The sequence below is a fragment of the Perca flavescens genome, chromosome 12 (assembly GCF_004354835.1).
Source record: "Perca flavescens isolate YP-PL-M2 chromosome 12, PFLA_1.0, whole genome shotgun sequence".
In the NCBI taxonomy this organism is placed as follows: Eukaryota; Metazoa; Chordata; class Actinopteri; order Perciformes; family Percidae; genus Perca; species Perca flavescens.
In genome coordinates, this window is record NC_041342.1 from 16,140,536 (window position 1) to 16,154,653 (window position 14,118).

The window sequence follows — 14,118 nt, forward strand, 5'->3', positions numbered from 1 at the left end:
CTCCGCTTTCCTATCCAATAAAGGCAGAAACGCCAAAAAAATGAAACAAAGAAATCTCAGCAGGCGAGTGAGTCCTGGTGAAAATTAGCAAATGTCTGCTGGTGTGGTAAATTCATTTTTGTCCATGAACTGGGAAAACCTTTCACTCCCTAATGATTAGGATGATAAGATAGAAAAGAGTGAAAAGCATCATGTACATTTCTTAGCATCACATATAATTTCCAAATAAGGAACAACAATAATTGACCATCATAAAAACAGCAGAATATGTTTGGGATCAATCCTTTATTGTTTCAAAACTCTATCTTTTACAATACAGTCATTTATTGTTACATGTGTGAATGGATGGATAATGTACAATGTCTTCCGATAATGAAACACAGTCACAAAGTATTCCTTTCTACATATCAATATTCTATGATAGTGAGAAGTTTGTGCTGATATATTTACTTAGTTCTGACAGCTCAATTAACTTCCCTTATTAAATCAACAAAAGCATTGTTTTTGAAAGTGCATTTCAAGGATTGCAAAGACGACTGTTTCCATCAGTCAGCCATAATGTACATTTCAGTATTGACAGAGGGCCACACTGCTTTGTGAGTAACAAACAGCATTAACTACATTTCCAACTACAACATTTATCTGGAGTAAGTAAATCAAAGAAAATATATCAATATGCATGCCATGAACATTCCTCCATAAACATTTATAATAAAATGTATATTTTTATTTAATTATGTTGATAATGACACAGTATTTTCCACAAAAAGGACAAATGCTGATAATGAGAACTAATATTTAACATCCAAATTTTGTTCAATTTTACACACAGGTCAAATGGCCTAATGCCACAGTGTATAGGGCAATGCCCTAATAAAGTTAATAGCATTTGGTCCACAATAACAAATCTGGGTTTAAAAGAAAACAAATGTGGTAGCAGGTGGGATATTGAACTGAAACTGAAAATAGCATGATGACTATCTTAAATTCTTTCCGTTTTTAAGGTCTTTCGATTTTCAAGTTAAGAATTATGATGTGACATTTCTGTTCAAAAATTAAGCAATATAAATATACATTTTAGCTCATTACTTGGCTATTATACTTTTCTGTTCCATGGAACAGCTTTCACTCTGTAGAACTTGGTTCCTAACGGAACTTTGAACCTGTTCTGGGCCTAGTGAAGGAAAAGAGACGAGGAAAGAACGACAGATGTGAATTTAACAGCAATATAACATGTACAAGTCAACACATCAAAAAGATCAATCCAAACCAAACAAAGTGTGGAAAGTGTCACTAAAAATAAGATTTCCAGGACCACACATTATTTATGTCAGCATATTGGTTCTTAAAAATTCATTAAAAACACAAATAAAAAAATAACTTTGTCAAATTCAGTACCTTTTTTGCCTGGCAATATTCCTTCTCCATCACCTTTCCAAGTACCCACGGCCGTCTTGAGGTCCCTGATGCTAAATAAAACAAATCGACTTGTTAAGCAAATACTCATTGAACCACAAATAAATGCTTGTGTGTGTGTGTGTGTGTAACATAAAGCGTATAAAAATTATTTAAAAACTAAAGCATAAACCCGGTTTTTGAGAACATGTGTACCCACAGTTTCATTGTTATAAATCCATTAATGCCTGACATATGAAATCTAATAAACAACTATCACTTACACATTTATTTCATTAGTAAATTTAAAAAACAAATGTCAATGCGACAATTCTCATCACGTTCACAAAACAATTGGGGGAAGCTGACCTGGTTTGAGGTCCAGTGCAGTGAGAGACTCTGAGTGGAGGAAGTAGAGGGTGGGGCCAACTGTGAACAGCACGTAGTTGTCATGTCTTTCATCCAGGATGATAAGAACCAAATCGCCTACTTGGAAACTGAAGGAAATAAAAGAGAGAGACAAAGGAATGATGACACTGACTTCTGCAAACTTATAACGCATTAATGTAATTATACAATAATGTGTATCCTTACACATTTGCATGTAATGATGATCAAAGTTTTATCTTAAAACAGCTAAGAATCACAACAGCGAGGCAATGCGTTATTCTTTTATTCACTTACTCTCTGATGGCGATTTTGTCTGAATGCCGTGACGACACAGACGACATGCTTTGAGACATCTACAAAGAAAAGGATTAGGACAACGTTACACATGTTACACGGAAGGGTTAACAATACTGGCAATAGGCGACTTCTAACATTTCTCTTATTGGACATTTGCTATAAATAGGCTTGGTAATTAGTATTAGCACTTTTACCCCCATTTCTGCATTATACTCTAATTTCAGTTTCACCCTCCTTTGTGAACCATGCAAGCCGAGCCGATTAAAAGAATTTGTTAAACCACAAAAGTAGGTTTTAAACACTTATAGTAGTATATATGTTTTTGTTTCGAGCATTTCACTAAAATGCATCCCTCTACACTGTCTAATGACACTCTTTGTAAAAATGATTTTTTCTTCCCTAAGCTCTTCAGCCTCCTGGGTCAGGATTTTACTCTTTGATACTACTGCCACCTAGTGGAGCATGTGTTACATAGCCCATAGATATAATAAATAACTGACCAGTCTTTGACTGAGGCGCTTGTTTTCTTCTTCCTTCATGTGTAAAGTCTGAAACATATATCAGATTGATTAAACAGATAAGAGACATCCAGAAACATGGCGTCTTGTGCTCTTGAATGCAGTGTGACAGAGATGTGTCCATTTACCCTCTCAAGTAGGAGTATCCGCTGTTTCTCCTCCGACATCAGGACATTATCACTACAAGAAAGAAAACATAGATCATTGATAAATGTCCTCTGGAAAATGTCAGTAAAAATGCATGCATTATGTATAAAATGAAAAATTATCAAATTAGGAAATTATTCTCAATTCTAATCGTGCAAGTATTAAATAGTTCTTAATCTTAATAGTAATGAATGGAAAACTTACACTGTCTGAGGCTAGCCTGCCTTCCTTCTTTTTACTGTCAATTGTCCTTTCTGTCCATCCAGTTGTGGCTATTTTACACAATCGTCTTTTAAAATCCCTCTTCAATAACGCAAAGACCTCTGTTGAGTCCGTGACTGGCAACTTATTTCATGTCATCATAACAAAAGGCTCGATACTATAGATGCAGCCACTTTTAGGTCTACTGTAAGTTTGCTATGGGTATACTGTATTTAACAAATGTGCTTATTAGTTATTACAATAAAAGGTAATAGCTGGGAAATGTTAAAGTGGCGCAATGAAATTTATTAGTTTCCATTTGGTCTTTACTGTGAAATACACTAATTTCTTGTAAAAGCTATATTGTTATCGTGCTGAAAATATATTCTTAACCTCTGAATGAACAAAGTGTGTATAGTAATATTTTCAATTAGTTTTCTCTGTTGATAGGTCAAGCAAAATTACAGATTCAAAATTTTATTTTTTTATAGAGCTTTATGCAGTAACTTAAGAGAAAAACCTGGTTCAGCAGAGCTACACTGCTGCTGAAGAAACCTGACTGGACTATGTATACAGTATGTATGTAACAGATTTCTTAAGTAGTGTGCATACATGACAAACAAAAGGAACTGAGGACGTATTGAAGTAAGAGCAACTCTTACTTAAACTCAAACTTAAATCTACATAATTTAATTTTCACAGTTGAACATTAGGTTATTTTTAAAATTCCGACACACGTACACAGTAAGGAACAATTGTGTGCTTCTCCTCTACACAGATTGTCCTCTCAGCGAACTGTCAAAACTCTCTAACCTAAAAACACAAACAATTTTGCCGTGTGTGTGGATCACAATCACTACAATATATCTCAAACTATCAACAAAACCAGGTTTATTGGAGAAAAGATGCTTACTGGACTGTCACCATGCTGGCTTCCACTGCTGAATCAACCTGTTCGTCATCTCGAATGGCCGCCACAGAGGCCAGTCTGTCGGTTTCAGCCATGGGGTCAGAGGAAAAAGGCCCAGCAACAGGCAGAGCTCTAGCTGCAGCTCCTGCTTCTGTGATCTCCTGAGCTGAGGGGTTAGGAGCGAAGAAGGCAGAGGAGACCAGTGCAGTGCTGCGCAGGCGGTTAAGCTCTTCTTCCAAGTGTTTCTTCTCCTTCATGACACTAGCTCGGTCCTCTGAGAGTGTCTCTATCAGAGCTGCAATAAGGTTAAGATAAATAAGAAACACTGACAGGCACAATATGCCAATCTATAAACATAAAACCTCAACGAATGTTCTTAAAATATGGCAGTAAATAGTAGAGACCATTTATTGGGTACACTATTAACAAGATTACATTACCATCTTGTGTTCTGTCCACACCTTTTTTTATTTAACAAAAGAATTATGTTTTTTTTTTAAATATTAGCAGCATGTTTAAAAACACAATTTGCACCACAGGCTTCTTTCATTACATATACAAATTTAAAAAATTGCCCTCCTCTCAAAAGCGCACAGTATTTACAGCACTCACCTTTGTCCTTCTCCTGCTGTTGCGTTACTGTCCGCAACTTCTCTGTGAGCTCATTGATGATCTGCTCCTTCTTCAGCTTCTCTCGGGTTAGAACAGTGTTGAAATTAGTCTAGAGAAATAAAAAAACAATCCTTTAGCCACTTTGGTCAGCAGGGAATGTATACCCAAGTACTAATGATTTAATAGGATGCCTCTTAATTGCTTAGTTCGAACAATGCAGATCAGCTTGCAGCCATGGGAGTTTTATTAATCGGTTTTGATTTTTTTTGTATTGTTCCATGTCTGATCCCTTCACCATGTATTATACCCACTAACAAAAAACACAAATGAAATGTAATTATGCGGGCTCAACTGTGGGCTTCAAATTATAGTAAGTGCAGCTTAATTAATTTGTGCAAAACAAAAGTCTTATCAGCTTAAACTATGCAGGGTGGTGGTGTAACAGGGAGAGGTCCAATATCTCCATAACAGAGATTCAGAGAAATCTTTGGATTCAATAAGTGACCAAATACAACACTTGGCTGAATAGCAGCAAGTGAGCAATTTGTGAAGAGTAAATACAATCTTTCTGCTGCCCCTTGGGGATCTTTTGGTGTAAAGAGATCAGACAGACCACTATTAGTGCCAGTTAAATGAATGGAAGATTGATCTGTTGAAGTGTAAGGCTAAACTTGAAATTGAATGCAAGTGCCTGACAGAGACAGTGTCAATAACTATTGTAAATACACAAAGTAAGTTGCTATATTGGATTGTATGACTATGTAAATCGTCGCTCTGTGCAATGTTGACCAGGCGGTGCTTAAATGTAGTTAAGAAAGCATTCACAGTACACAACATGCACTCAGTTTCAAGCAGTCTACATATTAACAGTTTCCATTATTAGGAACAATATATCGTCAATAATGGCAAAGGTTTATTTACCACTGCACTTCAACATCAGGAGACAGAACGTTTCCCAGTTATTTACAGCCTAAATCCAAACCTGCTGCTCTGCGATTAGTGATGTTTTGAGGTTCTGCATCTCCTCATTCTTCTTCTTCTCCAGGAGGTCCATCTGGGACTGCAGGGAGGCCCTCTCCTGCTGCAGCCGCTCTTGTAGTGCAGAGTCTAAAGACAAAGGTGCTGCGGCATCTGCACGCCCCTCAGCACGCAGGGACAACCCTTCATCACTGAAAGGCACACAATAAAGTTTGATTCGGACAAAGGAATTACGTGGACATACAAGCACACACAAAGACAAATAACCGTTCATTCTCAATTAACAGTACAGTAGATTTTTATTTGAGTGTGTCATTTTAAATGTAAGCAGAATATATACAACGCATCAACTACAGTCTACTACATGTGTCTGCCATTGTGAGGAAACATTTACCTTTTTGAGGATTGTCTCTCATGAAGCTCATTCTCAAGTTGTCTAATTTTGTCTAACAGTCTTTTCTCCATGTCCTCCTTCTGCTGCTCCAACTCCTTAAAGGCATCTTGTGATGCAACCTTAGAGGCCTCTTCTTTTTCTAAATCTTTCTCGATTGCTTGTCTGTCCTGCTCTAGTTTTTTGGAGAGCAGGTCATTTTCGGCCTGCAAATTGCTAATAACAGTCCTCAACTCCTGCTCCAGTTTCTGGAAGCTCCTCAACTGCTTTTCTTTTTCTTCACTTAGAGCAGCCGCTTGCTGGTCCATTTCCCGCTCAAGTTTCTGTTGCTGCTCAGCATGGTTAGTCTCCGCATCCTGGGCTTGCCGCTGCAGGCTGGAGAGCTCGTTGCGCAACAAAATAGTCTCTTCCTCGTGGCGGTCCACCAGCTCTGAGATGCAGTGGTCCTTCTCAATCCTCATGAGAGTCCTCAGCTCTGCTAGGCCCACTTCATACTCCTCATTTTTTACATCAAGCTGTTTTTTTATATCTGCCAGCTCATCATTAAGGACTTTGGTCACTGCCTCTACCTGGGACTTCACAGTCTCTGCCTGCTGCATCTTGGCATCCTCAAATAAGAGCCTCAGTTCTTCTGTCTCGGACTCTTTGAGGGCTAGCTCCACCTCTACTTTGCAGCGGAGTTCTGCTAGATCAGTAATACGAGCCTCCAAGTTCTTAATTTGGTTGTCCTTCTCTTTAAGTGCAGTGGCATGGTGATCAGCTGCCTCACTTAACTTTGCACTATTTTCATGAGCCAGATGTTCCAGAGTCTCCTGGTTTACCTTGGTAAGGGTCTCCAGTTCTGCCTTGTGTTCCTGCTTTATTTTGTCTTCCATCTCCTTTAAGTGGGACTGCTCAACAACTTCCAGCTCCTGCCGGATCTTCTGCTGGCTCCGTTCGATCTCAAAGTGCAGATTCTCAAGCTGGCTGGTCAGAGAGCCTCTTGAAGCTGAGAGCATCTTGATCTCTTCGGTTTGATCACTCATCATTTGCTCCAGGTTTTTGATCCTATCCTTCTGGTTGCTTTCTACTTCAACCCATCTCTCTTTGTCATTCTCAAACTGAGTAAGTTCTTTCTCTTTGCGCTCCATAAGCCCCTCTAGCTCCAGCATTGCGTGCTGGACATCTCTGACAATATTCTGGTTTACTTGGTTTTCCTCTGTTAGTGTCTGAACCTGCTTCTCAAGCTCTTGACGAAGGGAGAGAAGTTCACTTTGATGCTGCTCCTTTAGTTCCAGTTCGTGGGTCTGGCAGATGTTGTCCACAATGTTTCGCACCTCTGTGGTCATATTCCTCAAAACAAAGCCAAAGTCTTGTTGTTCTTTTAATACCAGGCCTCTCAAGTGGTAGAGGTCCTCCTTTACACTTCTGAAGTTTGAATGGGACTCCTCTGCAGCAGATCGGTACTTGTCAATAACTTGTTTGAGAAAAGTGATCCTTGAGTTCTCCCTCTCTAGTATTGTGGTATCCTGCATGCGCTTGTTGTCAATAGCGTTGATGACTGAAGAGTACAGCGACTCCACCATCATTTCAGGGCTAATAGGGTCACTGATGGGGTTCGGAGAGGTCATGTTCTCTTCAATCACAAACTCGTTGACAGCAGACATGAAGTCAGATTCAGGGCTCTCTGCTAGAGAATCCAAGTCAAGGGAGCCCTGCTGCAGGATGGGATCCATGTTTGGGTGGCCAATGGTTTCAAAGTCAAATGTTTGCGCATCTATGCTGTCTGGGGACAAGTCCTCTAGAGGAGCTGGGACGGGAACATGTAGGGGCTGGCAGCTGGGTCCCTGAAGGTTAAGAGAGGAAGGGGTTTTGGAGGACCTCGGTGTTGTGGTCCCCGGTATGCTTCCAGACTGTGGGGTAAACACGGTTGATCTCTGACTAAAGGATATCTGCAAAGACGGAACAGATGAAGGGAGAGGGAGAGAAAGGAAAAACTTACTTCATAAATAAATGAGAAAAGCAAAAATCACACTATGTATAACAACCATTTTTTTTTTTTTTTTTTTTTTTTTTTTAAAAAGGTGCTCTAAGTGATGGGACGCATTTTTAAGCTACAACATTTCTTGTCACATACAGCAAACCTCTTCTCACTATCCGCTAGCTGCCTGTCCCCTGAACACACTGTAAAAAAACACGGTCGGTTATTGGCTGGAACAATGTTTGTTATGGTTCGTGGGGCAGGTTGGTTTGTTTTTGTTGCCATTTGTGGAGCCTGAGCTGTCTTCAGAGACAGTTTTTTTTTTTTTTTTTACAGTGTGTTCAGGGGACAGGCAGCTAGCGGATAGTGAGGAGATGTTTGCTCTATGTGACAAAAAATGTTGTAGCCTAAAAAAACGTGTCACATCACTTAGAGCACCTTTAAAGTGACAAGCCTATCTAAGTATCATTATGTCATTACCCTTTGTTCACTTAGCAGGTCAGTAATAGTTTGAGACATCTCATCCACACTCTGTGCAGCTTGGACCAGCTGGTGAAGTGTCTCTACGTGGCGATTTAAGGGCTCAAAGTCACACATTGTGGGAACCCTGCAGGAAAAAAAAATTATATTAGGAATAAAATTATGGTCAGAATGTTGTTAAAATTAAAACTATTTTCTTTTAATACTGACAGTCTATGGCAGAGGTCGGAGAGTTAGTGCTATAATGGCTGGGATTCAGCCTAGTTTCCACATCACAAGATTAGGCTCCAAAACAATAATAAAAAAAAACAAAAAAAAACACTTTAATTTAGAGTTTTAACATCAACTCAAAAAACAGCCTGTATATCTCCTGTATCTCATGTAATTCTGTGCACCCCAGCCCTTTCTCACCCAACTTACCCAAGTGCTACTGGATTACTTGAGACACTTGATAACACAATTAAAAGTCTTAAGTTGTTGTCTGTCCAATTAATTGTCAAAGCATATTTGATTATTCTACAAAAATAAAACACATCAATTTGCATTAATGGACTCCAACCAAATGTATCTAATTTAGAAATGGACACTTCCACATATATGTTTTACATGGCCATATCTTAGCATAGTTTTGGCAGTGTAACATAAACTGACAAGGTGATATCTAAAGCCATTTCAATAACAGAGGACAGTGACTCACATAAGGAAAGGCTGCACCTCTACAGGACAACAAGATTTCAAGTACTGCAGGTCATAAAGGGAGATGTCTGGAAGTTCGTCGTCAAACCTTCTGGGCTTTCGTGTCTATAAACAATAATAAGCAGAGCAAAAGAAGAGACCCCTTAAATACAGTGGAAACAATATTTATGAACATACCAACATGGTCAAAATGCTCTTAAATTTTAACTTACACAAAAAGATGTTGGAGGCCATGAATCGAGTCCTCTAAACAAACGATTTCTGAGGAAAGACTTCCCTGAAAGGAAATAAATAAGCAGATCACAACTCTGACCTTGGTTGGAATCTATCTGCTTCACAGTGACAACTCAAATGTAGTCAGCTGAGAGTTTACAAAAGACACTTACTAAAGAGTTTCCCAAAGGATTCCCTTTTGAACTTCTCCGCCTCGTACAGTCGTTTCCCATCCTTCACAAGTGCATAAGCCCACTGAAAAGATTGATAGTAAAGATTTTACAAAGTAATAATCGTGTTTCAACCAATGTCAACCTTCAGAACATGGTGGCATTCCTTAGCATACATTTTAATGTTACTGAGCTGCTATAAAGCAATTTTCTATTCTGAGTTTAAATGCCAAAAAAGAAGATCATTTTGTTTCATTCCTGTTCAAAACTGTACAATCAATGTCTTGTTATGAAACGGTTTGGCTCTCAGGAGAAAAACTCATTAAGACAGTTTCCATTGTTGGCTTTTAACTATTTCCCACTCTTACTGTACATTTAGACATAGCAATACAAAGTCTGGAAAAGATACAGGACTACAATGCCAGTTTATTTTGCAAGCTCAGGTGCCTATTTTCATATTTTGTTAAGTTCAGCACTTCAGGAATGTTAGATATTACAGAGTAAAACCGCTGAAAGGCAAGCATTCCCTCCAAAACATAAAAATAAACAAAGTGAACTTAATTTTCAAGTACTAGCAAACAACATAATAGGCCCGTTCTCTCTTCATTATAGTGGCAAAGACAGAAAACAACTGCCACTAGAGCTAAATATGTCAATAATTTGCTCAGCGCTAAACACGCCTGAAAGCTACAGATTTAGTTAGGCAAAGACCTCACCTCTTTGAATCACTATATCTGAAAGCATGATTACTGTCAAATAATGGCATTTAGCACTGACCTCTCTGTAGTGGCGCATAAACATTTTTCTTCTGACGACTTCCACCACCGCCAAGCAGTACATCTGAGGGACAGTACTGAGGGCCTCCACCACCCTCACTCTTTCTATTAGCTCCGTCAGAAGTCTGAGTAGAGCCTGAAGTTTCTCCCCATCCTGGTCTGCATGAAGCATCACGTAGCAGCACCATCTAATGCAAAATCATTAGCACCGTTAAAGTTGCAAACATGATTCTCTTGACTTTGGCATTTTTTAAATCAGTAAGCCAATAGAACAAGCCCATAGCACTATGCAGAAAGCAGTGACTTGCGAAGCAAGTACAACAAACACATTGGGAAAGAAGTGTTTTTCAGTTTTACTTGAGTCGGACTTGAAGGTTGTTTGCAAGTTCTTGTTTGGCAGTCGTGCACTTCTTTTTGATGTCTAGCAGCTTCCTGTGGTTGTTCAGCATGATCATCAGCTGGTTGGTGTGACTTAGACACAAGTCAGGCAGAACAGATGTATCTTTCAGGTTTTCAGCCCGCTTCTGATTGGCCAAAAATCCCTGTAAGAGGTAACATGCAGGCACAATTCTTAAAAAAATTTTTTAAAAGCTGCCGAAAGTTATTTCAGTGTTTATCTCTTACTTTACGTACCTGAGCAAGTTCTTTCTGTTCATTCACCAACTTCTTACAGCTTGCAATCATTTGGTCGAGAGCATACAACCTGTCCTCAAGCCCCTTGATGGCTTTCATGTTTTGATTATCTAGCTTGGCAATTGTGTCACGACAATCTGTCAGGAAGGGCTGAATAATCCGAGGGTCAAGCTGAAAGAAAAAACATTTCAGTAAAGAATCATGATATTTTCCAACACTATTTATGACTACATATTTAGAACACTATTTTGACATGTCTATTCATACATCTGTGACTCACCCTATTGATGGAGTCAAAGCACTTTCTCACAACCGATTCCACATCATTGGGTCGGTCTTGCACGTTGATCCAGTCTAATAGTGTGACATTGAAGCAGGTTGGGTTGGCAAACTCTGGAGCATCATCATCCTCCTCCTCCTCCTCATCATCATCATCATCTAATAACGCAGCTCTCAGCCCACCACTGTCAGTCATTTCATTTGTTTCCTGGTCTTCAGTTGGCTCACATGCGGCCGTCCCCGGGGCAGAGAAGGATGCTGATGACTTGGGGGGCCTCTGTGCATCAGTAGCATGGCGCACAGAGTCAGTGGATTTTTCTTCTTCCGTCTCATCTGAATCCTTTCCTGGGGTTGAGCTGGACTTCTCCATGCTCTCTTTGTAACTGTGTCTTGTCAAACATTCCAGCAGAGGTATCCTCGCCATTACAGAAACTGATGTCCCTAACCTACAATTGTAACAAAATGTGCATTAGGACATTTAATTTCATCAGGCACATTTCCTTTTAGCAGAAAAATATTACAATTTGGGTTTATTTGCGGTTATTTCATTTGTTTAATTGAAAAGATTATGATTAAATAATTCTAAATAGTTCCCATGTCTGCAAAGAAAAATATACAGATAGCAATTACTAATAAGCATACAGTACTTTGTATGAAATAGCAATTTTTGTTTTTGTGCCAACACTTACTTTGTTAGTTTCACCTTAATTTCTTCCAAGTCACGCTGATAAGTTGTGTATGAAGTGTCAAATTTCCCAAGCAACTTCTGATAAGACAGAGTACAGTCGTCCAGATTAGCCATAATGGCAGCCCAGCCTTGGTGTTGAAGGTGTTCATCATGAACCAATCGTTCACAAAAACTGCAAAGTTTCTTGGCAACTTCAAACATTTCCTGAAGTAAAAACAAAAAAACAAAGTCAGGTTAGGATCATTCCATAGTTAATGGATTAGATACAATTGTTTTCTGTGTTCATCTCACAAAAGGTAGTGCACATGACAGGAAAACATTCCAAAGCAATGAAAGGCAGCTTAAAAAAAAGAAGAAAAAAAGATAACTACCAGAGCAAGTTGTGTTCTTGAGGCAACAGTGTGAAAGACAGCTGGCATCAGTAGAGATTCCTCCACCTTAACCTGAATCTCACTCTCAATCGAGAAGGTGGTTTTGGGGATCGTTGGATCCCGGTCACACAAGATCATCTCTTTGTTGAACAGGAATATGGGGTTGGTTTCCTATAGGTAAAAAGTAACACATTAGTAATACGGACATCACATATGCAACCTGTATACCTTTAAGACAAATAAAACACACACTATCAAATTGTAGAAACTTACAGTGCCAGCACTGTAGCTGCAAACACGCCTCTCTGCAGCCATACATTCCCCTCCATTGACAACAAGGACTTGATGTTGAATTGCAATCTTATATTTGGCTTGGATGGCATGTTTAAGCTCCAGTACACTGAGACAAAGGAAGAATTTATTTAGATCACAACAGCCAACAATACTGACCTCTATTTCAAACTAATATGGGTAAAATGCCAGTTTCTTACGTTTGGACAGCAAGATCAGTGTCAAATGTCAATGTGCTGCCATTGTTGACTTGGAACACATACAACTTCATGTTGAATCTCCCAGAGTTCTTCGCATTTGCCTATCTTGCTCATTTAGTCATTCAAGGCCACCCTGTGGGGAAAAAAAAACACCAACATGAAATAGTTGATATTCTCAGTTTTTAACATTAGATTACATTCTTCTTATTATCATTAAATTACTTTGGGTGAGAGGTGATGCTGCCATTTACTTAAAACTCAACGCCATAAAGCTTCTTGGTTATACCTATGTTATATGTATGTATACTTTATATGTAAGGACATAGTCTGGTTCATTAGATGATTTACAACATGATCTTTAACAAAAGGCCAACATGTTATCACCTTCCACCCAAACATGTGAGGCCCTCGCAATTTCGTATCTACCGAATAATACCTTAGTAACGTTTGCTGAGGCAGAATTTCTTTGGCTACTGGACACTACCGAGTTTTTCATATGTGAGAAGTCACCTGATATGTTGGTCTGATGTAAGACAAAGACAAACTTTGAAGTAACGTTACCTGAAAGAGTAGATAGCTCACATTTGTGGATGTTTATCTGGAGAGCCAGAAGACTGCACTGATAAAATGCCAAGATAAAGACAGCTAAGCACAGTGCTAACTTACCACTAACTGTTCACCATTGACGTTTACCAGCTAAGTTGCTATCCCAGACTATGACAATGTTGTTAGCTGACTGCCGCCGTTAATGACTGTTTGCACGTCTGCAGGCCTTGTATCATTCAGGATTAGCTACCCGATGACAAATGTTTATGATTAACGTTACTGTTTTTAGGGCTGAGAACACCGATACTTAGATGTTGCGATTAACCCCAATGCCTCCAGTTAGTCATGGGTACAGTGCCAGAGAAGAGGCTACCAGCAGCTGCAAGCTAGCTGGTCAATAACAACCCGCTGACTGCGGTAACTGGCTATTAGCTAACACAGCTATCAGGCTACCGCAGTATAGCTTACGTTATTTCAAACGTCGATGGATTTGGCAAATGTAATACGATTAGTAAAAACAACCAACCTCACCTGCTAAGACTCATATTGGTATAAGGAGGAGATTCCACATTGAATTAATTTAATAAATGATGTGTTGGCCTTACCTCACTTTGCTCGCATCTCCCTGTTCTTGGTCTCACTAACAAGCTAACATCCAAGCTAGCTAGCTAACCTGTTTTTGCTTGGCATACACAGAGCTAGCTTCGCAAGCCACTTAGCTAACGTTAGCTAGACTAAACTAGACTAGAATAACTGACAACCATGGTAGGTTGCACAGATTAACCATATTTGTGTGAAATGTCTAATTTGCCAAACTCCAGCCGAAATGGTGTAACACCAAAAAAACACCAGTTGTTTATTTCAGGTAGCTAACTTCGCTAACACCCTCTCAGTAGCTCTGTCTGTTTTGTTGTTGTCATCTGCTGATGTGCGGTTGAATAACGATCCTTTCAACAGCGATTCAACTGAAAGCCAT

At 39.2% G+C, this 14,118-nt stretch overlaps 1 protein-coding gene across 1 annotated transcript; it reads right to left on the reverse strand.

Annotated features, from left to right (window-relative positions):
- Positions 1-266: 266 nt before the first annotated feature.
- Positions 267-14,118, reverse strand: rb1cc1 (RB1-inducible coiled-coil 1). The gene is made up of 23 exons (XM_028593199.1): positions 13,748-14,118; positions 12,597-12,729; positions 12,379-12,505; positions 12,106-12,276; positions 11,736-11,938; positions 11,048-11,492; positions 10,768-10,938; positions 10,492-10,676; positions 10,136-10,322; positions 9,362-9,443; positions 9,188-9,252; positions 8,977-9,080; positions 8,280-8,406; positions 5,843-7,770; positions 5,453-5,639; positions 4,471-4,579; positions 3,862-4,153; positions 2,729-2,780; positions 2,583-2,630; positions 2,080-2,138; positions 1,765-1,892; positions 1,399-1,469; positions 267-1,174 (listed from the first exon to the last, which is right to left on the reverse strand). Exons 2-23 carry the CDS (start codon positions 12,665-12,667, stop codon positions 1,097-1,099), a joined length of 4,890 nt encoding a protein of 1,629 aa, XP_028449000.1. The 5' UTR covers positions 12,668-12,729; positions 13,748-14,118; the 3' UTR covers positions 267-1,096.